Consider the following 24,650-nt stretch of genomic DNA (forward strand, 5'->3'; position numbering starts at 1 on the left):
AGTTGACCACAAGGAAAATGCATGATTTCGAATATAAAAAAACTTTTCGCAAGCTAAAAATAAAGACATCCCAGCATCTCCACCATGCGTAGATGGTGGAGATGCTGGGATGTCTTTATTTTTAAGGTCTGTTTTTTATTCCGTAGACTAAAATGATGTTTCATGTGTAAGACATGACATTTCTTAGTACCACATAAAATGTCATTTTAGTCTACGGAATAAAGAAACAGAATATAGTTTGCGGAAACTTTTTTTTTTTATATTAGATATCTTAATTACAAAACTGTTGTGCTAAATTTGTATTCCGTTTATTCTTACAATGCAAAGATTAGTAGGTACCTATCCTTATCTTATGTTACAAATTTATTGACGTCTATTTTTGTCTTCAGTAGTTTTCCATAAAATTAATAAAATGTGTGAAAATATTCATTTAAGGTAAGTCTTTTCTTTAAATGCAGCGATAAAGTTTATAAATAAAATAAATAATTGTTAAAGAATTCACTAAATATTTACAAAACCTTAAACTACGATTAGATAATAAATAGAAAAATAAATTAAACAGTCCAAACTTAGTTCTTAATATCAAGTTCACTTAAAAGATTAAAATTGATAATTTGAAATTTGAAATCTTTTGTAAATTTACGTCAATATTGCGCAGGCGTTAGTGGAGCATACACTGGATGTTTTTGTACTTACTTATTTATTTTATATTGAAATCTAGAGATATTAAACACGATAAAATGGAAGACGAATTTCATTGAGTTGGTCGCTAAATTAAGTTAAGCTTATTAAAAAGTCACATGTATAAGTTAAATTTATACCTCTTCCGAACAGTTTTTTTTTTACTCCTAGCTCGTAAAGGCTCTCTTAGAGAAAGTTGTATTTTATCCACAAGAGTGGCAAAATAATATTTAATAGCGGTCATTTGGATTTAATTTGTAATGTTTTACAATAAGTATTTACTTCGCGTTTGTGTGGTGAAAAAAATTGTGTTTCACTCATGAAACCTTTGTCTCACAATTGTCTTAAACCTTTGTAACGCTCAATGTTCCACTTTTCGAACCACTCGCTACTCTCGTGGTTCGATGTTGGAATCACAAAGCGTGCCCGGCTATCAATGTTGACACGAGGAGTTGAACAATAACTTTGCCCCCTTGTAAAACAAATAACTACTTAGTTTTTTTTTACAATTTAAATTAGGACTGTTTCGGTTTCAATCTGATAACATGCAACTTTTAAGCTTAACCGAATACACATTTAATACCCTTGGTTAGAAAAAGACTCCTTACCTATACTGAACATAGTCTTCCACCAAAGGTATAACTTTGATTACTTAAATAAGTTGGCACTAATGTAAAATGGATTCCAGTAACGATATGGATTGGAAGAAATGTCGATATGACTGGTGATTTTATCGATGGCGATAGGTTCTATCGATAAAGGTAGTTCTTCGGCTCCTCGGCGATAGGTTCGCTGCATGTGCCTAGGTATTTTAATGACACCAAACTCCTGAAACATATTTAAGGATTGTGTTAGAATTATTATATATTTTAATTTTTAATTATATTATTTATTTTTAAACGTCACAGATTATGTTGACCGCATCAGTCACAGAAGATTTTTTTTTAATTTAACTTTCGTGGTCTAAATAAACGGCTTTAAGAGTCACAATAATTACCCGTCACCATACTTAAAAACGACATGTTATGTTATTTCAGTATGTCGTTTTGAAATGAGAGCAAAGATAGATATAACTCCGTAATAGATGGATACAGTCTAAGGAAAAAACGTGCCTCAAAAATCAAGAAAATTTGATTCTCGATCAGAGGGCGCTACCAGCTTTGGCCTACTGTCGTATAGATGGCGTTAACGGTTTCGTTTGTTATTTAACAATTTTAACCCATATCAGTGAAAGAACATGGGTCAAAATCATAAAAATAATTAATGCAAATAAAAAAAATCATTTATCCATATTTAAATACATTTTATCGTATTTTTATAAATCTTCATTTTTAGTTTTAAAGTGTGTCGACAGATGGCAGTGAATTAACTGGGGTTACAAAATTTACTATGACAGTACCGCTCTAGTATAAGTTACTCTATGATGAGAGTAACCTTAATTGTGTGGCGGCCGGTAAGTTCTTGAGACTCTTAAGCTTCTGGAAAACATGTCATTATTCGACGTCATTCCGAATTTGGTCGCACTTTTAATAATTGACAGACAATCTTGTACATTCTTGACCCGTGTCATAATAGTACATTACAACTCGTGTCGATTTAAAACACACCCTTCGGTCGTGTTTTAATTTATCACCACTCGTTGCGAATTTCCTAATCGCACATGTATCGTACAACGTTTTAGTACACGGCCTTTTAAATTTTAGACATAGTTACGTAATGTGCTAATTAACGCACTAGTGCGGTAAAGCACCATATGTACTGTAAACACATTGGCGAAGGGGCGTTAATTTCGACATGCTTTAACTAATTAATGTCATTACCGGGTCAAACGGGATTAAATTTCATTATTTTACCTTGTTTCCGACGTTTCTGCTAGGTTGCGAAGACTGACGTCCCAGCAAAATGTCAATTCTAACCAGTCATTGCAACCTAGCAGAAGCGTCGGAAGAAAGGTAAAATAATGAAAAATCGCGTTAGACTCGTTAATGACATTAATTATGTGTACAAAACGCGAGAGTTTAAAGCACTATATATAACAATATTGCTTTAACTACCAAAATAGCATAAATTTAAAGCATACCTAGACCGGCAATTCTCCATCTCAAGGAAGCACTTATTGGAGTAAGTTTTGTCGTCAGTGCCGCACACGGGATCATACTCTGGCGGGCACACTCGCGCACACCCGGAGTACTGGAAGCGGGCCAGACAGCGCTTCAGCGGCACCACGAACACGTGTTTGCTGCGGATAGAGGGTGCTGGTTAGTTATGGGGTCCTGGTATCATGAGCTAATAGTTACACTTGTTTAATCAAGCTTAGCCAAGACAATTGTATTGACAAACGGCAAGTGAAAGTAAAAATGTATCGGCATGTAACAAAGTCACGTGACAATTGCCATGCATTATTTCAATTTCTATTGGCATTTTCTATAAGATTGTCGTCGTGGCTAGGCCTCCTGGCACTTGTTTACAACCAGCACTCTTTGTGCCACAAATTCCATGGTCATTCAAGAAAGCCCCCATGCAAATTGTCTTTGTAACCATTAAAGCACTCTGGTAAAATAATTCTATAGTTTTATTTGCTGATCTTTTTATGCTAATGGACCAGGACTTCATAAGTCATTAAGATATACCCGCAGTTCTCTTTCTTCATGATACACTCGTTCTTGTAGAAGCGGTTGTCGGAGCCACAGACGAACGCCGGTGTGTCGGGACACGACTCGTGGCAGAGCGCGGTGGTGCGGCAGTGCGAGGCCGACACGGTTACCACGTGCTGGCCGCAGGTGAGGCGGCGGAGCTCGCATTCAGACCTGGAATTTTGGAGAAGTGGTTAGGTAAAGTCTTTGGTAGATGTACTTCGAGAATATAAGACCTAATTTAAAACGTATAAAATATAATAGAATATAATACATTTATTAACGTCACATGATGGTAGGTTACATAGAAGAGTGTATAAAAATAACGGACGAAAAAAGGACCCCCACTCAGCGTAAAGCCACGGCTAGCCGCAGCGTAATGCCACGTCTAGCCGCATGGCTGATTTTCGGCAGGGACCTAGCTTATAACTAACTTGCGATTGATATCATACTATCCATAGGGCTATCTTATTACAAATATGGTGGACGTGCAGGAAAGCAAATATCGGCTTTTACTAAATCCGCTAAAGCACGAGCTAAGCATGTCTACGCTAATTGCACACCAAATCTTACATCAAGTATAATGCGCTGTACATTGTGACTGTCAAAAGTGCCAATCTCGTGTAAACTTAACGTAAATGGACTTTATACATTTGGCGAGTGGCATCTTTTAGCTATCACTTCCCACGTAATAAAAACAAGTCGGTTAAAAAAAACGAGGCTTACTTGTAAACGTTTCCGTCGGATCCACAGACAGGCTGCTCCACGGCGTTCTCACAGCTCTCCGGGCAGTCGATCTCGAGTCGCGGCAGCAACGTGCAGTTTCCGAAGTGCGCCAGCTGAACTCCTTTGCTGCGGAAATATTAAAAAAAAATATGGTAACGATTTTGAAACAACCACAAATGTATTTCTTAGTTTTAGTCGGGAGCAACGTGAACGCAAACATTTGAACTGTAAGGCCAGAGATCTGAAAGTCGATTGTACGGGAGCTGCAGCGATAAAGTTCTCCCCCCTCCTCTGCAGGAGGACACTTTATCTCTGCAGCTGAAAGTACTAGACTGAAAAGAGTGGAAATGAAGGATCTGATAATCCTTTCATTTTTTACAAGCAGAAAAGTCTGCGTACTATGCTATTAATTTATGCTATAACTTTAAAAGTGGAGAAATTACTGCCTTGGGTGAGACTTAACTCACGGCCTCTGGACCGATACTCCAGCGCTGAGGGTCCACTAGACCCATATGGTGGAAAGATTCGCTGGCTTGGATGAGGTCTTGATGGCTCAGTTGGCAGAGCGCTGGAGTATCGATCCAGAGGCCGTGAGTTCAAGGCTTATCCAAGGCAGTAATTTGTCCACTTTTAAATTTATTCTAAGCTGAAAATCCTTGTCATAGACACTGAAATTGTTACGTAAAATGAGTTGGAACGTTTTATGGATTCACTTAGGACTCCTCAAATTATCACAGCATATGCTCTAATGACCCGTTTACAACTTCTAAATTCTAAACAGATTACTCACGTTTTATTAAGCCGAAAATCACTCGACAATCGACATGTCACATGTCGACATGTGTATGTGTGAGCTATCGAAATAAGCCGTTATCAGAATAACAATCGTGACAGTGGTTGGTCGGTGCCCCCTAGTTTGAAAACGGTTTTGGGTACTGCGTCGGTGGTAAGTGTCGACGGGCCTTAAGCAAGTGACGCAGTGAGTGTTGTGTGCAATCCAACATATGACAGCAGACCGTGAAACTCGGGCGTAGTACCTACACGTCGCGCGCTCGATTAGGAAAGGCAGTGCAGTCGTTACTTCTAGACGAAGATCCTCGAAAATTGGACCGAAATAATACGTTCATAATTATTTTTAATAGATTTGGACAGTTAATTTAGAAATATTTAATGTGATCTCCGTGTATTGTTACTTTTGTAAGCACTTACAGGCAAGTGGCGACCTTGAGATGGCACGGGTTGGCGTAGACGGTGGCGTCGGTGCCGCAGACTGGGTCAGACTCGCTGGGACACTTGACCTTCAGGCATTTGTTCATCTTCGCTCGGCATTTCTCCATGTCCACCTTCTTCACTATCTTCCTGTTGCTCACTCTGTGGAATTTGAGAAAAAAATATTTTAATACTACTCTATTTCATATCTATTTATCTATCGTCATCTTCCTCGCGCTGCCCGGGCTCATATCGGTAATAGATAAGAATCATTGCTATGAAATATGCGGTGGCCCTGTCTCACTTTAACTTTCTCTCAGGCACATTTTTGTTACCCAACGCAATGCCTGAATTCTCTAAGGCATAAATATTTTTTACCTAACGCAATTCTTTGTTGTCTCTGCAAAGAATGTAACTAAACACATCACGCTAATTATAAATAATTGACGTCTACATTTTACGTGCACTATATCTAATCATTCTTCTCTTTAAATTTTCTCTTTTATCGTTATTTGCGTTTTGCGTACATCTCATTTATTTACATACAAGATATATACAGTGGTACTACGTAAACGAAATAATAACTAGCTTAAATCTAAAATAGGCCCTTGAGGCATTGTACCAAGGATGCTGGCGGCATTTCCCCGCTGTATCGCAAATATCGCAATGCTGATACGTTGTGCGAGAAAGCCGCCAGCTCTTCGGTCACCAGTTACGTCAACCAGATGCTTCGCGATTTCTGCAAACAACTTATGCGCGCTGGGACCCCATGGACCTAGAGTTTCAACTCCAAATGGAACGAAATGATACTCTCTACCGAGGCTCTTATATTTATTACGTTTTAAAATTTCGGCGCTTTCCGCCGCTCCGCCCGCTTTTACATTAGTCCGTTAGTTTATCAAGAGTAATAAAAGTGAGTATTCTCGGTTGACATTTATCTCAACCAAACTAGTTTAAACTACCTGTTTACAAAGCCTGCTTGGTCAGTTGGTCTCTGCTTGTAATTATAATAAAAACCCCCCAAACTGACCAAAATTTGTTCAGCGACTTTTAAAAATAACGTATTTTTATTTTTAGCACACTAAAGTTTATTCTAAGACGCAATGTATTGCGAAGTTTGTTTTGTTTAAAGCGTGACAAGCAACGTAAATTACACTGATGATGATGATTTAATTTGCATGAAAAATACGAAGTCTAATATCTTCATTATTTTTAAATCGCTGAACATGTGTTGGCCAGTTTGAGGGGCCTACAGTAAAATTTTTTTTTTTTGTAGTACAGACCCGTTATAATACAGATTTCTGCAGGTTATTTAAGGTATCTGCCATACGCGTCGCGTCCCCGACAAAGTAGACCTTTTTGTGGAATACACCATCACAGATACCAGGCAACCAGGACTCACCCGCAGTTAAGCATTTTCATCTCGCACTCGTTCCTATACACGTTCTCGTCAGAGCCACAAACAAGCTTCTCCTTCTGACCCGAGCAGTCGGTTGCGCAGGCTTCGCCGCCTGAAGTACGCTCCTGTGACACGCAGAACGCCATCGGCACTTCGAACACGTGCTTTCTGGAATTAGGAAATCACATTTCATTAGAAAATTGGTGTAAATATCTGAAGATAATCTGGCGAATAATAATTTGGTTATCACCCGTGAATTATACGCGTGCTGCAAGGCGCGGCTTCTAGACGCACCTTTACAACGAATATAAGACCTACAGAAATTTACCCTCCTATTTCAATAGTAAACTGTTGAGCATAGTCGAAGTCTAAGTGACTCGTAGAACATTTGATCCATCTTTAGTACCAGAGGGCCTACCGCGAACCACGTTCGACGTGTTGCCTCCCTGTCACACTTACTTACGAATTTACAAGTGCGACAGAGAGGCAACACGTCGAACGGGGTTCGCGGTAGGCCCTCAGGCTATCAAGAATGTCGAGTTACTTACCCAGTTTGCCATCGGAGCCGCAGGTCGGTCGTGCGACGCGCCACAGTACTCGCGTCATTATCTCTAGCCTATTAGAAGTGTCAAAGTACCTACTTACAGTTAGCCTTCATTCTGCAAGCGTTGGCGTATAATCTTCTGTCAGAACATCAAGTCTTCCCGCAGTATCACTTTAGTACCACCAACCAGGCTATCAGAATAATCGAGTTACTTACTTAGCCACAGTTAGTCGCTTTCATTCTGCAAGCGTTGCAAGTTTGTCACCAGAGCAGGTCGGTCGTGCGACGCGCCACCACTACTCGCGTCATTATCTCGTGTTTATCACTAGCCAATTAGAAGTCTCGAAGTACTCACCCACAGTTAGTCGCCTTCATTCTGTAAGCGTTGGCATACAGTTTACCATCAGCCGCAGCCGGGCTAGCACATGATTGGCACGAGAGTATCTCGCCGCGACATAGACTACTCGTCCCCCTTTAATTCATACAGTTAGTAAAATACGGGTAGTCTATCTCGCGGCGAGATACTGTAGCGTCAATCATGTGCTCAGCCTACTGGTCGGTCGTGCGACTCGTGCGACGCGCCACCACTACTCGCGTCATTATCTCGTGTTTATCACTAGCCAATTAGAAGTCTCGAAGTACTCACCCACAGTTAGTCGCCTTCATTCTGCAAGCGTTAGCGTATAGTTTGCCGTCGGAGCCGCAGGTCGGTCGTGCGACGCGCCAGCACGACTCACGGCAGTGCCGCGTCGTTTGACAGTGTTTCTTGCTCGTTCGCACTACTCCTTGTCTGTGGACATTATAATGAATTACGACATACTCGTAATGGTATATAAAAATTTTTGACTAACAGAAATGATAATTTTATAATTAATTTTATAATTAATTTTAACTTTACACATGCTTGCATTTTCGCATGTATATGAGGTTCATTCAGACTTACATTGGTGTCATCAAAATGACGTCAGTCGCCCATGCATTTCGTTTATACAGGTTGATTCAGGAGACGTGAGCAGGATTAAGCCTACACATTCAGTAACTTATAAGCAACTGTTTCGTATCCGTATTAGTGAGATTAACGTAAATATTTAGTCGTATTGAAATAGTACATTTCGATGCTAGTGCGGAAAGTATGTCATTACTTCACGAGTACCGAGATATCTAGACTCGGGACGAGTGAATAATGACATATCCGCACGTGTATCGAACGACGTTTTTTAATACAGTTGCGAAAAAATAAGAAAAGCAACAAGTATTAAGGAATGGAATTCGAAACGTTTTATATTATTAATTCTGTGACATCATTGACATTGACATTATGAAGAGGTGTTTTTCTGGCTTTTATTCGACTAGAATAGATTTTGTTATTATTATTTAACCCACTTCAATGAGTTTTTTTTTCAAATGCATGTTCTATAAGACAGAAACAATTGTAAATATTAAAACATTGTACTATTATTACCTAAATATCATTATTAACGATTATTTGTGTATCGTATATTTATAAAAACAATATCGAATGTTGCCTTTGGAAACTTAAAACATTCTTGCAGTAAGAAAATACGCCTTCTTTGACAGGCGTTCCGTTCCATTCAGACAACTTATTAAGAACGGTTTTTCAACATTAAAAAATAAACGTGTTATAATACTTATAATGATGAAGAGGTAAGTAATAAAATATGAAATATGCATATTTTTCGTATTCTTACATTAACAGTAGGTTTTTATGTTGATTACGACGTTTAAAGGAAACTAATATAAACACTCATCAATAAGTAGTCATGAATTGGAACAAGTATAAATTTAAAAAAATTGGAAAAGTAAAAAGCACTAGTTCGCGAAAACCAACTTTCCGCACGCTAAACAGCCACGAAAAGTAGCACTTTTTGAGCAACTGTATTAAAATTTTTTATTTACAACATGCATGGTCGCCCTACAATTAGAAATTACTAAACTACCGATATTCTGTGTCAAATTGAGTGTCATCACTGTCATCAGAGTCTGGTTACTTTTGAAAACTCGTATCTCACTCAAGTTTGACAGATTTTCTTCATAATCAAAATGCTGTCATTGCGGTTAAAGAGGTTTTATGTTTATTAATTAGGTGTTGTAGGGTAATCATGCTTGTAGAGAATTAAATTTGTCCTTACCTAAAAGTTTGTCCGTACATGTATTGGCGCAAGCGAGACGCACGGGCGACTGACATCATTTAGATATATTTTTATGTCAAAATGTAAGTTGGGATTGGCCTCTATATGTCCGAAGTTAAAAAACAGTATAGAAAAATTAACCCTGATCATCAGTCGATAAACTACTACTAAGAATTGCTTAATGCATTTCTAATTTTTAAACATACAATAAATACCTAAATAGAATAAAGTCACTCGTACAGTCGCCATCAGATATATCGGAGTGGCCGAGGTGCTCAAAAATATATGAACAAGCACTTTACGCCTTGACAATATTGGCGTGTTCAGATATTTGTGAGCACCTTCGCCGCTCCGATATATCTGATGGCGACTACAGTCCATATTAAACTAATTTACTGGACAATATTTTTTGAGCAAACTATGTAAGTATGAAACTAAACTTACTCAACACTACTCATTAAAAAAATCTTAACAACTATTTCCTGTGTCAACAAGATATTCTTGTTGACACAGGAAATATGACCTATAAAAATCCAGAGAAAGCTTTAAAAATATCTGTAGAAAGTTAACACAACTAATAATTTAACAATTATATTTATCCATGATGATAATAAATTACTTGCACCTGACGTCATTAATTTCTTCATAGTAATTGTATCCGTCTCACAAATCCCATAAACCAAGCAATATTTCTAGATGCTTCCTTTCACGGCTAATCCTTTTCGCTTCAATAAACTCTGACATTTTCAACCTTACTACACTAGTTTTAAGGACTTGCTGTAATCGACGAGGCATGTATTCGCACTCCATTAAATGTAATAATTGTTTAAGTCACGATGCCACTTACGGTTGTTAAATCATAACTCGCAATGATTCGCTTGGGTAAGTTAGTCTGATACGGATAATGTGTTCTTTTAATGATCTGCAATTCTGCAATGGTATGATTGTTATGATTACGGTGATCAGTATGTATCTAGACATAAAGCAATATCTCCGTCAAGCTAGCATAGAAAAAAGGCGATAAATTGGCTTGGGGTAAAATTTCACAAGCAATTTCGGTTAAATTTCGACTCAACCATAAAATCAATCTGACCTACAGTTTTGCGTATCTAATAATTTTTCTAGTAAAGTTTAGAATCAAAGTGCCTAATTATACTATATCTTATTTAATACCTCCTTACCTCTTTCAAGAATGTAAACTTGGCAATCCCTCAACTAGATTAGGCATACAAGACGTTTTCTTTTCTACTAACAATAGAATATAAGTCACAAATGTAAACATTAACCTTAATATTAATTAAGGCGCGTCAACAAACTGGTTACTCCAGTTTGGCGCATTTACAGTATATGTGAACTGTGTAATTGTTTGATATGAATTAATAAATAAATTCAGGGACCAAAATCCATTTATTAGCTATTTGTTTAAGTATCAACAGTTACCTATAGTACCAAACTTGTCACACTTAGAAGTACCCTTTATCTAAGCAATCATAACTTGCTCTCAGGTCAGCAGTTTCATCGGACAATTGAGTGTTCTTGTACATTCCCACCAGAGCCACATATGGTTTCATCCAATGTAATTTAGAAGAAAACTATTGAACAGTTCCATGATCTGATCAGGCAATCGGAACTTACCCGCAGGTCAGCAGTTTCATTTGACAAGTGCTCTTGTAGACATTTCCATCAGAACCGCAGATGGGTCCATCCAGTGGAGCTTGGGAGCAGTCAACGGGACAGTTCTCGCGATGGGCGCTGATGTTGTTGCAGGCGCCTAAGTGAGACAGGCCGGTGCCAACCCTGGAAGACAGAGACAGATAGAAAAAGAAGGTTCAAATACACGATTATCACTGGCTTCTTACTTCTACCAACCGTCCTGTATTTTGATATCAAAACCCATTGTAATTAGAGATCAAGAGTCAGCGACCTCTATCCTCAGACATGACCGAAAAGAGAGAGAGGAAGAATGAGAGAGATATTCAAGATATACTTGTCCATACTTGAAGTCGCGCAAGATGTATGGAGTCGCGCGCGAGAACGCACTTCATGCTAGCAGGTCAGCGAGAGAGATAGAGAGAGATAATATTTGAAATGATCGGACGACATGTGGATTGACTTCGCAATAAAAAAACTAGACATCGGCTGGACAATGAGTTTTCCTTTTAGAATCATTTAATATTAGGGAAACGTCTGGTCTTTAGGCATAAACAATGAACAAGTCAAGACAAACTCAGACATTCCTTGTATACCCTTGCAGTAGTACCTGCATATTTCCACCTGAAGCATGCACCGATTGAGGTAAGTTCTTCCATCAGTGCCGCACACTGGGTCCCGTTCGGACGTGCAGCGGTGGTCGCACTTGGACCCTTGGGAGCGGGAGCAGGACCCCTGTTCTGGCGCTAGTCGGACACCTGGAAATGTTTAAAGTTGAGGTTTAAATTATGTCTGATCTACATTTAGGCCAGTCAAATTAGATCCATAAAATGCGTTTTGAGGAATTAATTTCCAGCAAGCTGGAAATAATTTTAATAACTTCATTTGGTCCTAAATGCGAGAAATCCAAGTTTGCTCCATCCCAGGAGGTGTGGATAAATTTTGAGAACCTTGGGAGATACATTTTACCTTGGATTGACAAAACCGTTCGATGTAGAAGGACCCGATACCTGGGACGACTGATCGACGTTCGACGCCCCATGACTTCTGGACATACTAAACGCTCCATGCATACCATTTTAGTGCTACGATCTTCAACCATTCTTACCACCTTACCAAAAATTTTGTAAATTTTAGGGCCGCGACCTTACTAAGCGACAAGTTTGCCGTTTAAATTTCTTGTGCTGTTAAGGATGACTCACGTTAGACCGGGCCGTGTCCGGGCCGGAGCTTTCGGCGCTTACTTTTCTATGGCATGACAGGTGATCACGTGATGCTTTTCATAGAAAACGAAGCGCCGGAAGCTCCGGCCCGGACACGGCCCGGTCTAACGTGAGTCATCATTTACCCGCCTTTTTTCATACAATAAAGTGTTTATTGCTTACTTACTTACGACGTGACCCTAAAGTAGGTACCTAAGTAAGTTTACAAATTATAAATGAGCTAACCTTTCCCACAAGTCTTCTTCCTCATCTCGCAGAGCGAAGGGTAAATGTATCCATCGGTGGCACACACTGGCTCTCCTTGCAGCGCGGGCCCGCAGATCCGTGGGCACGATGCGTCGCGGGCGGCGTCAATCCACGATGCCGCTGGAAACAAAACAAAATGTAATGTAAAAATATATGTAATGTGTTTATCGGACAATTAAGCTTCGTTCCTGTGCCTGTGCTTCGTTGTGTAGTTCACCAGAAAGTAAAAAACCGGCCAAGTGCGAGTCGGACTCGCGCACGAAGGGTTCCGTACCATTACGAAAAAAAAACAGCAAAAAAATCACGTTTGTTGTATGGGAGCCCCATTTAAATATTTATATTATTCTGTTTTTAATATTTGTTGTTATAGCGGCAACAGAAATACATCATCTGTGAAAATTTCAACTGTCTAGCTATCACGGTTCATGAGATACAGCCCGGTGACAGACAGACAGACAGACAGACAGACAGACGGACAGACGGACAGCGGAGTCTTAGTAATAGGGTTCCATTTTTACCCTTTGGGTACGGAACCCTAAAAATGAGCTGATTTTGGTGAATGACAGTGAATACGATTCTAAGTATGACGCGGGTACAAGTAACATAGGTTCTATGTTTCATTGACTTTAAAAGATTAATGGTGTCATTCATAAATGCTCTACCTACAATCGTTGGTCTGTCTGTTGTAACCTGTCACTTTGACTGTATCTATAAGAATCTATAAGAAAGAGATGACATAAATTAACTAATTGAGGCTTTATAACATTTTATGAAAAGGGGATAATATTTTTAACGAAAAAAAATATCCGTAAGTAGTTGTAGCCGGGTTGATGTTTTTCAAACGTTTGGCTTGTACGTTATCGAGCTTATAGAATTTCAGCATTTGTATCACAAATAACAAATAACTATAGGTATAATGACTACAGCAGTGATGTTATTTCAAAGTCATGCAGGTGTGAACCGATCAAAAGCGGCAAGCAATAGTCACATTAGTGACCTAATCACCCTATCAGCGAATGTAGGTCACATCCCAATTACGCTTGATCTTGGTCGCATTGTTGCACCGCGGTGCAGTCGGGTCACAGGTCACGTGCCTATAAGTTATAGCTGTCACAGACGGTTTGTGACGTAGGTGCACGTTGCCATAGTATAAATGTTTTGGTGAATAAATTTTTGGGCATCCACTATCTGAGAATGCAAAATGTTTATATAAACTTGTTGCGTTGGGACTAAGTAGAAGATAGGCACATTTTTGTACACGTACAAAAGTGACCAAGCTGTTTAAACAAGGATTAAAAAAAAACTTTTTCTTGTCACTCGTTGCTATATTAACGGTCTCTTGGATAACGCAGGGTCTCGTGGTATTTAAATTAACCAAAGAAGCGTTTTTGTGGTAGTTACCTACATATAGGTAAGTGATATAAGCTCATTTCATAATGGATCATCTGTTAAGTATGTTAATAGAACGTCTTACAAAATGTCTTCTAACAAACTGTGCTAATATTATCCCCTGGCTGACGGGACCGTATGACAAAAAAAATATGTTGATCCATCCTTTAATTTAGTAAAGCGGTAAACATACCTTTATTACCTCTGAATCTTCGTTAAATATTAAGACAGAGGTGATAATTTTAATAGAATATTGTGATTTCATAATGGATCATCTGTTAAGTATGTTAATAGAACGTGTTACAAAATGTCTTCTAACAAACTGTGCTAATATTATCCCCCTGGCTGACGGGACCGTATGACAAAAAAAAGAATGTTGATCCATCCTTTAATTAATTTATTAATTAATGAATTTAGTAAAGCGGTAAACATACCTTTATTACCTCTGAATCTTCGTTAAATATTAAAACAGAGGTGATAATTTAATAAAATATTGTGATATTAGGGCGATATGGTTTTATGACAATTTTAATATCTCTACAATACCTACCTACAAACATGAATGAACTAAAAAACTAAAATCAAACACGATTGTAATTTTTTCATTAAGCCAATGTTAATAACAATAGTTGGTAGCAATTTGAAGCAGCTAATGATTTACACAATAATAAATGATTTAAATATGGTGACCTACACATCCGCATCCACTAAATACAAAATTGCCAACACCATCAGTATTAAGGCGGTTGTCATACATGCGCCACCGTGCCGGTCGCCTAAGGATTGAATTTTCTTATTGCCCTAGACACTAATGGACTTCCCTAGTCGCGGTCGCGCGGTGGACCCGGCAGATCTGAGCGGATAACCTCCTTATAAAGTTTTGAACACGACTGTATTATCCGGCGTTAGAACATGCTTAGATACGAGTACTTTATGTATACGAGTAGGTACGTTATTTTTACAACACCAGCTCATAAAAAGCTCTTTTTATTCTTAAAAAAAGAGTGGCAAAGTTTGTCTTAATAATTTTTAAGTGATGATTATGAACATAACAAATCTCGAGAAGATTTAAATCCCCCCTCTAATTGAGGGGGATTTAAATCTTCTTAAGGCAGAGGTGTAGTGTAAGAGCCGGTGTAGCTTTATTTGACGTTCAAAAGCGCATTGTACTATGCCTGCTTGAATAATAAAGTATCTTTATCATTATCTTTAATACAGTCATAGAGTAACTTATACTAGAGCGGTACTGTCATAGTAAATTTTGTAATCCCAGTAAATTCACTGCCATCTGTCGACACACTTTAAAACTAAAAATTAAGATTTATAAAAATACGATAAAATGTATTTGAATATGGATAAATGATTTTTTTTATTAGCATTAATTATTTTTACGATTTTGACCCATGTTCTTTCACTGATATGGGTTAAAATTGTTAAATAACAAACGAAACCGTCAACGCCATCTATACGACAGTAGGCCAAAGCTAGTAGCGCCCTCTGATCGAGAATCAAATTTTCTTGATTTTCGAGGCACGTCTTTTCCTTAGACTGTATCCATCTATTACGGAGTTATATCTATCTTTGATACAGTGAATAAGTCATTGACACCGCTTATTTCTAACAGTTTTGCATATCTGTCCCTCTCGCTAAGACAAGTAAAATAGTTATTTGTTATACAAGTGTGCAAAGTTGTATTTTACCCGCGAGTGTGGAATTGAAACATGAGCGTAGCAAGTGTTTCAACACACGAGAAATAAAATACATTTGCACCCGTGTGTAACACAAAACTTTTCCCCTCACTATAGCGAGGAAAGTACAACATCCACAGGCGTTAGATCATCTTCATCACTGGAATCACTAATTTTTTTACGATATTATAACAGAAAACACTAGAAATTCTGATTTTTACGTGAGTCGGTGAGAAGAACAGTAAAAATTTTGTTGACAATGTTGACATTTCTGTTCTGACGTATGAAATGTCAACGATGCGTTTTGAAATTTTTTACGATAATACGATATTATAACAGAAAACTCTGGAAGTTGTGTATTTTTACGTGTCGGAGTCGGTGAGATAATTTTTGTTGACAATGTTGACATTTATGACGATGAGTTTTGAAATTGCATCGACTCAACTTGTGCGTTCAGAATTACATTCAACATCATTTAAAAAACAAATGTTTCTTATGGAATTTAAGGTTTATGACTTAAAATCATTGAATAAAGCCAAATTTGGTATTTTTTATTAAATTCTCAAACCATTTATTTATAATAATAAATAAATAAATAAATATTATACGGACATTCATACACAAATTGGCTAAGTCCCACGGTAAGCTCAAGAAGGCTTGTGTTGTGGGTACTCAGACAACGATATATATAATACTTATACAAATACTTAAATACATAGAAAACGTCCATGACTCAGGAACAAATATCTGTGTTCATCACACAAATAAATGCCCTTACCGGGATTCGAACCCAGGACCATCGGCTTCACAGGCAGGATCACTACCCACTAGGCCAGACCGGTCGTCGTTTATTTAATGATAATTAATATCGAACGAACCATTATTATGAGCGTTTTACGTTTTGTTATCTGTCAAAAGCTACTTAAACACGCTCCATCCAAGGTCAAATTACTTTCCCCACTAGTGGATAAAATGCGTTTTTCCCCGCTTGTTTTAAAGGATAAAAGACGGCTTTCCGAGCTAGTGAGGGGAAAAGTTTATTATTATGTTACCCCTCGACTAGCAGCAAAGGACCAAAATAAATAGCCCGTTTCCTAGACTAATGGAAGATCGTGGTCGCAGCCGCAGCTAGTGAGATAACACATGCGCAGATAACAGTAGGCTCGGGGGGTCAACGATACCCTCACCATGAGTTTTACGCGGCCTTAAACGCGTCAACTCAAACGCAGTGCATCTCGCTTGCACTAGTGTCAGTCCAAACATGCATTGTGAGTTAGTTTATGTAGTCGCTAGCGAATACGTCAATGTCAAACTATAAGGGTACTTGGTTGTGAAGTGATATTACTGTATGAAACTGTCATTATGATATGATATATTTTTCTTAGTTTTTCTTCATTTAGCCAAGTAGTACTTACTGTGGTTGGAACTAAAACAAACATAATTTGCATAATTCTTAACATTTTTTTTTAATATTCATAAGTTAAACCCAACAAAATAGGTACTTTAAACACAGAAAAAAAATCACGATTTTTACACATCATTATTTTCAAAAATGGGACTTAATCGCGTAAAAAATCTAACTGCAGTAAAAACCGCAAAATCTATGTAGCGAATATAGTTTAGTGACTGAAACTGAATCAATAAGAAAGATTTAATAAATAAGGAGAAAAAATATTGTCATGTCGACATCAACTTAAAACAAAGAACCTACATATACTTTAAATTCACTTTTGAATACTCACTTTAAAAATTTAACCGTTTTGGAGACCTTATTGTTAATTTAAATCATTAAATTCCTCTACACACGACGCGTATTCCTCTACGACTGGACAGTTTAAATAGTCACCTGCACACATAATCTATGGATTATTCAGCTGTGTTCAACTATCCACTGGCTTGTCTTGTATCTAGATGTTATCTTATAGGTCTCAGATTATCGGTGATACCCAACTCCGTGATAAAACAACCGCTAAGTAAGGCCTATTCCGTTGCAAACAATTTGATATGGTTTTTATTTCATTTTGATACGACCTTGACTCGTGTCGTCAGGCCTTCGTAACCTAGTCGGTAGTGAGACTGCCTACGAAGCTGGAGGTCCCGGGTTCGAATCCCGGTAAAGGCATTTATTTGTGTGTTCATCACAAATATTTGTTGCTGTGTTATGGGGTCGTTTTCTAAAATGTGGTATTTTCTATAAAAAGGGATCTTATTGATGGCGCTTACGCCAATATAAACGATGCTCCGATATTAATACAATGCCGCGCGACGCTGTGCGGCGTAAGCGCCATCGACAATAAGGTCCCTTTTCATAGAAAATGCGCCAAATAAATATTGAAAACCTGATTCTCACAGATCCTGGTGTTTATGGGTCCCAAAAATTTGTATGAAAATTGTACATTCCACTACGTCACGCACATATTTATAAATGAAAAATAAAACACACTAAAACGTGACATCTTTTTTTAATGACAGGATGGAGACTGCTGTCGATTCTGAGGAGAATGAGCCCAAAAATGTCCAGATTTGAAAGAATCAGGTTTTCAATATTTATTTAAGGAAACGCCCATAGATGTTTTTTATGTTGGCATTTAAGTATTTAGGAAATAAGTGTGACAGGGAGGCAACACGGACGTGGCTCGCGGTAGGTTCTCCGATTCTATTTCTTCAGCACCAATCAGCGTGTGATACGCTAAGGCCGTATAAAAATAAAATTAAAACTATATTTTATTCACAACTTTGGGAACAAATCAAATTATTTTATTACTTAAATATTTTTGATCTGTTTTTTTTAAGTAGTCACTACTATAACTATAAACTGAAATAGATGTCATAAGAAAAAGTGACGAAGCCCTCCAGTGGTGAAGGCCGGATTCGAACCAGCGTCTTTAGCAATCCGGGCTAACGCCTTAAACCCCTAGGCTACCCCGCCACGGCGGAACCGGTCCCAATTTCTCGACTATATGCCATCTTACTATAGAGCGGTACTATCATAGTAAATTTTGTAACCTCAGTAAATTCACTGCCATCTGTCGACACACTTTAAAACTAAAAATGAAGATTTATAAAAATACGATAAAATGTATTTAAATGGATAAATGTTTTTTTTATTTGCATTAATTATTTTTATGATTTTGACCCATGTTCTTTCACTGATATGCGTTAAAATTGTAAAATAACAAACTAAACCGCCAACGCCATCTATACGACAGTAGGCCAAAGCTAGTAGCGCCCTCTGAACGAGAATCAAATTTTCTTGATTTTCGAGGCACGTTTTTTCCTTAGACTGTATCCATCTATTACGGAGTTATATCTATCTTTGCTAAGACTAGGCGTCTTTGACCAATTGGCGAGCAGCACGCGCTTGCACGTACTGCTCGCCCTTAGAGTTGGTATGTTTTATCAGGAACAAAACCGTAATAAGTTCTTAAATCTGAATAGGGATATTTATACTTTTGACGGTTTTGATTTTATTTTGACACCACCTTGAAGACAGCTCACGCTGATTGGTGATTGGTGCAAGTGTAATGAAGTGAAAGTCGGGGCGTATCAAAACCAGTTCAAAACCATGACAAGTAATTGAAACTGAATCGGGCTCTATGCCTGTAAAAACCAGGCACTTTTAGTTTCGCTGTAGCGCGAAGACAGGCTGTATATCTTGCGAGATAAAATAACTTTGTTGCGAGGCTCAAAATAGGTTGAGACGCAAAATAAATAGCACAGAACTAATTGGAGAAACTATGAGCAGATGGTTTACTTCATACAATGGTAAAGTATGGTCTAGTAATTTAGGACTATGAAAAATATACATATAACAGGTATTCTTACTTAATACATTTTTGAAGGTATCTTGTGAATGTTTGTTGTAAAATATCTTTAATTAATAGTTTCCTGGAATGACAGATGCTACGAAAGTCACGTGAATTTCCATACTTCACTGGCTCAGTGACCCAAAAGCGCCACTCTGCCCTATCCTTCGCCACTTCACGCCGGTTGGGTATTCCGAGAGCGGACATGTCTTTTAGGGCTTCGTCACTCCAGCGGTATCTGGGACGCCCAGAAAGACGCTTTCCGCCCGGGTGCCCCACATACGCTCTTCTCACAGCACGATCCTCTCCCATCCTCTCCAGGTGACCAAGCCAGCGGAGTCGTGTGGCTTTGAGCTCCATTATATATATATATGTGTATGTATGTATATGTATATTTTTTTTAAATAAATTTTCGATTGGCGTTTTCGGTCAACAATTGTCATATTGTCTAGGCCCCCTTACAGTAAAAGTTACATAAAATCAAAATTTGCAATTGATTTCCAGGTTGGTAGTAAGCTTTAGCAGAACAATTTACATTTTTTTTGTGACACACATTTTTATTGCTGACTGTACTCCTTCTCATTTGCATGTCTATCAAATACTACTAGGCCTTTCTAATGAGCAAAACTCGATGTGTTTGTTTTTCCGTCGAAGAGTTCCTTTGGTTACTCTCCGATTGCATCATCACATCAGATCTATTTTAGCATATTATGGCATTGTCATCGAAATTACGGAAATACTCCCAAATTACAAGTGATCAGACACCGGGAAGTGGTTCTATTTAGTTTAAGTCGCAAGATTTGAAGCACACTCAATTATATTTACAGTGCATATGGTGCTCCATTACAACACACTGTGCTATACAGCACATTACGTAACGTTACGTACTGTAAAACGTTGTACGTATCGTAAATAAATATTATACCTACAATTATACGCAGTGAAGCTAAATAAAAGTGTGTATTAACTTAATTTGACCCAAACAAACAACAAACAGAGTAAGCTTAATAAAACAGTTTACAAAGTAAAGTAAACTCTCTGTTGTTATTTATTTTACTGTCGGCAATTTATCGCCTAGTTCGCTGGGTTTGATGTGGAAGAGATACAGTTTCTTAGAAGCTAGTGAATTTATATTAGAACTATAGTTCATCCTTTTATGTTTTAGATAAGTTATTTTTATACTACTTGTGCTTACATTTTTAATAAAGGACAATCCATGGATCCATCCCATAAGGGACAATCTTACGCAAGTCTCACAGTAAGCTCAATAAGGCTTGTTGTGGGTACTAGACAATATATAGCTGATAAGTATAGATAAATACTCAAATACATTGCAAATATGTGTAACTCAGGAACAAATGTCCGTGATAAACACACGAACCAATTCCCTGACTTCGCTTTCGCTCGGTCAATTTGTCTACCTCTCGCACTAATCACTAATCAAAATCTACCTACTCGAGTAAATATCCCGGGAAAGCTGCAACTTTTACATAGATAAAGGATTTTTATAGATGGGCGCGTGCGCCCGTGAGGGACAGAACATACGCAATGCAACGAAATTAAAAACACGTTTTAACATTCGTGACAACATACCAAAAACAACCTACGTAATTTGGTTTTCATTGTTACTCACCAGGAACCGGTGGGTAACAACAATAATACCGTTTCGACATGGAACTTAGAACTTTTTAAAAGTAGGCAGAAATGAAAGCAAGTCAAGGACAAACAATAATAGCGCCTTTCTGCTAAATGTTCCATAAGCCATCCCGTTCAGTCATTTCCCCCCACCCCCCAGTCTTATCCAGTAGATCCTATATTCATGAGCTTTTACGATTGCAAATTGCAACACGTAGTTAGACTTAATTGACATGTTGGCACATGTGACACGTCTAAAGAAAGCGAAAACGCCGAGAGCACTTGACTGCGATTTCTATACAAGGGAAAGCAACGATTGGTTAATGTAAACATGGTGATTTAAAAGGCTTCTGGACGTGGGTTTAGATTTCACTCTTACTTTTCTAAATGACTGAGGAAAGGATGGTTAAGGTTTTGTGTAAGAATATATATATATATATATATATATATAGTATATATATATATAAATAGTCTTTAAATTAATCGCACATTACAGTCGAAAAAACGTAACAATTTTTGTCATTAAGATGTCGTTATGATGATGACAGTTCGTTGAAGTTGGGCTTAATTAAAAAAAAAATTGAAGAAAATATGTTTTTACCGTATCTTTCATGTTAAATTTAGGAGAGGTTAAAGAAGCCATGGTTATCTGATTAATTAATGTGCCTATATTTGTATTGTAAGTTGCTTTATATTTTTCTACTTCTTTCCAATTTTTAGTGTATTTTCCCCATTCCTTTTTGTGTAATATATTGTATGTTTATCCTATTAATTTTGTATGTATTTATATCCTTTGTCTTTCTGGTACCTTGTTGTATATTTTGCTACATTTGTCACCCTCTTTTCACTTTCTCCTCTCATCTACACAAAGGTTAACTGGAAGAGATCCCTCAAAGGGATAAGTTCGCCTTTGGACATCTTATTATTTGTACCATGTAATTTTTAATATGTATTTTTGTACAATAAAGAATTTACTACTATTAGTAAATTTCTTAATAAATTGATTGTGCTAAACTCCTAAAAAATTGTACAAAAAGTATTTTACGTGAGAGCTATTCTAGATAAAAATTAAATGTCATAGGGACCCGACGCAAGGGGCATATTTGTCTCTCGATAATTAGATTAGTAACTAACATACTCTTATAACAATTAATTTAGAGTCTTAAGATGACCGGTTACCTTTATATGTATAACAAATTAACACCTTCATTGCGGCAATTAACAAGCTAACATCGCAATTAAGCATACGTGCATCGAGTTAATGCGCGATGTGAACGTTTCATCTCGGTTGTAAAAAAAAGGATAGTAAGTACAATTTAAAGGATGAATTTAGGGCCTTTTCTCCCTACAGCTAAAATAAAAATACCTTATTGTTTCCTCTATTAAAATAGCACATAGCACATAATAACATTATGCACCAGTTATATCGGATGCAGAACTTTTTTGTATGTGCCGCACGCGCCGGGTCGGCGACCTGGTCATTGTCGGCGAAAATGGTAATTTACGCCATTGAGTCTGCAATTGTTTGCTTAGTGTTGGTATTTAAATGGTACGGCGACGACACGGATACGATTACATGACTGTTATCATCTTAGCACTTTTACGGTTGCATAGAATAGAATAAAAATAATTTATTCGTAAGCACAAAAACAGAAGAAAAAATATACAAAACAGAAAAAGTATAGGAAGAAGAAATTGCCACGAAATGGTCTCATATCGGCAGGATGCTGGCGACTTCCAGCGCTGATCTTCCGATGTGACTGCGCTGATTTACTGATGTGAAATCCAATGTGTATCATATAGACAGTATCTTGAAGTCCTTTGGAAACTTAATCCTTAAAATGGCGCATACAAATAGCTTTTTAAAAACTGACATTCATGAGACTTCCCGACCCGGAGGGGAAATTAGGCATTATCGGATTTAGTTTTGGCTACTTAATAACACTGAGTAGATGGTCCTGATCGTAATATTCATCTAAGCCAAAGGTTATCTGGAAGAAAATCTGTCTAGCGATATATCTAAGACATCGGCCCTCAGAAAACCTCTTTACCACTATCATACTAGAGTCATAAAACCATATTGGTTAGCAGAGGCTTAGGCAGTATAAATCATCAATATACCAATGTCAAACAATAACAAAAGTTGATTTGACTTCTCCAGTCGCCACCTATATATCGGAGCGGCCGAGGTTCTCAAAAATATCTGAACATGCACTCTAAAGCATTGACAATGTTGTTCAGATATTTGTTGTGGCGCCCCGCAATTGCACGTTCAGAGAGCGAGCCGTGTTTTGCCGACCCCTGGACGAGCAGCTTTCGTATCGTTGTCGTCGCGTCCCCGTCCACTCTAAAACCCGCCCCATTTAATTCAAAGGATACTTGTTCACGTAACATGAGTCCTTATTGTCACACGTACAAAGGCTACAGTCTGGTGCAAGGGAATTGTTAGGATAGACAATCAGATTGCGCTGGACTGAAATGTTCCGGGTTGCTTTTGCGAACGCACAGGCCGTGTCCATTGCTCATAGTGTAAGCGAATCGGACTCTCGATCGAACTAGTAATACTGAGAGTCTACCTACTTTTGCACAATTTGAACGATGGAGAGGCATCACTACATAGTATAAAACAAAGTCGCTTCCTGCTGTTTGTCTGTCCCTAATTGCGAATTGTTGATGTTCCTAAATTTAATTATTTCTATCGTGGTCACCGCGCTAAATATTCATAGGGTCGCGCGGGTCCGGCATACAAACGCGTTATCTCCCCATTATCTTAATTGTTGTCCTGCCCATGTATCATTTGACGGTCCGGCATTACAAACTATGATAAGGAAGCATTACACTGAAAGGGATTTGTGTCGGGTACGAAAATAATGCAAGAAAAGAGTTTCCACTTATAAACGAAGGGGTGTAAGAAGAAGTGCTCTAACTACAGAGGAATAGCACTACTCCCAACGGCGTATAAAGTACTTTCGTATGTGCTGCTGGCCCGATTAGAGAAATACGCAGAGCAAATCCTTGGAGACTATCAGTGTGGATTTCGGCGTAATCGGAGCACAGTTGACCAAATCTTCCTCCTCAAACAGCTCATGGAAAATAAATGGGAATATGCGATGGAAATACACTCTCTATTCGTGGACTTTGCCAAAGCTTACGACAGTATAGACAGGCAGGCGCTCTTCTCCATACTCCGGAATTTTAAAATCCCAGACAAACTCGTAAGAATGATTGTGGTCGCCACGGGTACAAGTCGAATGCGAGTCAAAGTGGGAGGAGGGTTGACGGACGAGTTTGAAGTCATTACTGGTCTTAAACAAGGAGATGCGCTGTCACCCATACTGTTTAACCTAGTACTTGAATACGTCATCAGGAAGGTAGAAATACTGGACGGCGGAGTGGAGTTAAACGGCCTGCATAAGATCATTGGGTACGCAGATGATCTTGCTCTTCTGGGAGAGGACAGCGTAACCGTCACGGAGAAAGCAAGGGTATTGACGGAGGAAGGTTCGACGGTCGGTCTCAAAATTAACCAAGAGAAGACGGAATATTTACACATGCGGAGGCGCAGGAACACTTTGGAGCAAAGAGAGAACTTAGTTGTCGATGGTGTCTCGTACAAAGGAGTGAAAAATTTCAAATACCTGGGCTGCATTATTAATGACACACACTGCAGA

The 24,650-nt window shown here is 38.1% G+C and overlaps 1 protein-coding gene and 2 non-coding genes across 3 annotated transcripts in view; 1 reads left to right on the forward strand and 2 right to left on the reverse strand.

Moving 5' to 3' along the window:
- Positions 1–226: 226 nt before the first annotated feature.
- Positions 227–24,650, reverse strand: part of LOC134751010 (agrin) — an 82,966-nt gene continuing 58,542 nt past the window's right edge. Inside the window, exons 3-12 of the mRNA XM_063686325.1 lie at positions 12,441–12,581; positions 11,603–11,750; positions 10,978–11,139; positions 7,839–7,982; positions 6,652–6,816; positions 5,250–5,411; positions 4,041–4,166; positions 3,312–3,488; positions 2,762–2,920; positions 227–1,509 (exon numbers count right to left, since the gene is read on the reverse strand). Coding sequence (XP_063542395.1) covers positions 1,431–1,509; positions 2,762–2,920; positions 3,312–3,488; positions 4,041–4,166; positions 5,250–5,411; positions 6,652–6,816; positions 7,839–7,982; positions 10,978–11,139; positions 11,603–11,750; positions 12,441–12,581 — 1,463 coding nt within the window. The 3' untranslated portion in view covers positions 227–1,430. The remainder of the gene's footprint in view (positions 1,510–2,761; positions 2,921–3,311; positions 3,489–4,040; positions 4,167–5,249; positions 5,412–6,651; positions 6,817–7,838; positions 7,983–10,977; positions 11,140–11,602; positions 11,751–12,440; positions 12,582–24,650) is intronic.
- On the forward strand, positions 17,588–17,660 carry Trnar-acg (transfer RNA arginine (anticodon ACG)). The gene has a single exon. It is a non-coding gene; the product is annotated as a tRNA-Arg (tRNA).
- Positions 18,395–18,467, reverse strand: Trnas-gga (transfer RNA serine (anticodon GGA)). Its single transcript has one exon. It is a non-coding gene; the product is annotated as a tRNA-Ser (tRNA).

Source organism: Cydia strobilella, chromosome 21 (assembly GCF_947568885.1).
Source record: "Cydia strobilella chromosome 21, ilCydStro3.1, whole genome shotgun sequence".
In the NCBI taxonomy this organism is placed as follows: domain Eukaryota; kingdom Metazoa; phylum Arthropoda; class Insecta; order Lepidoptera; family Tortricidae; genus Cydia; species Cydia strobilella.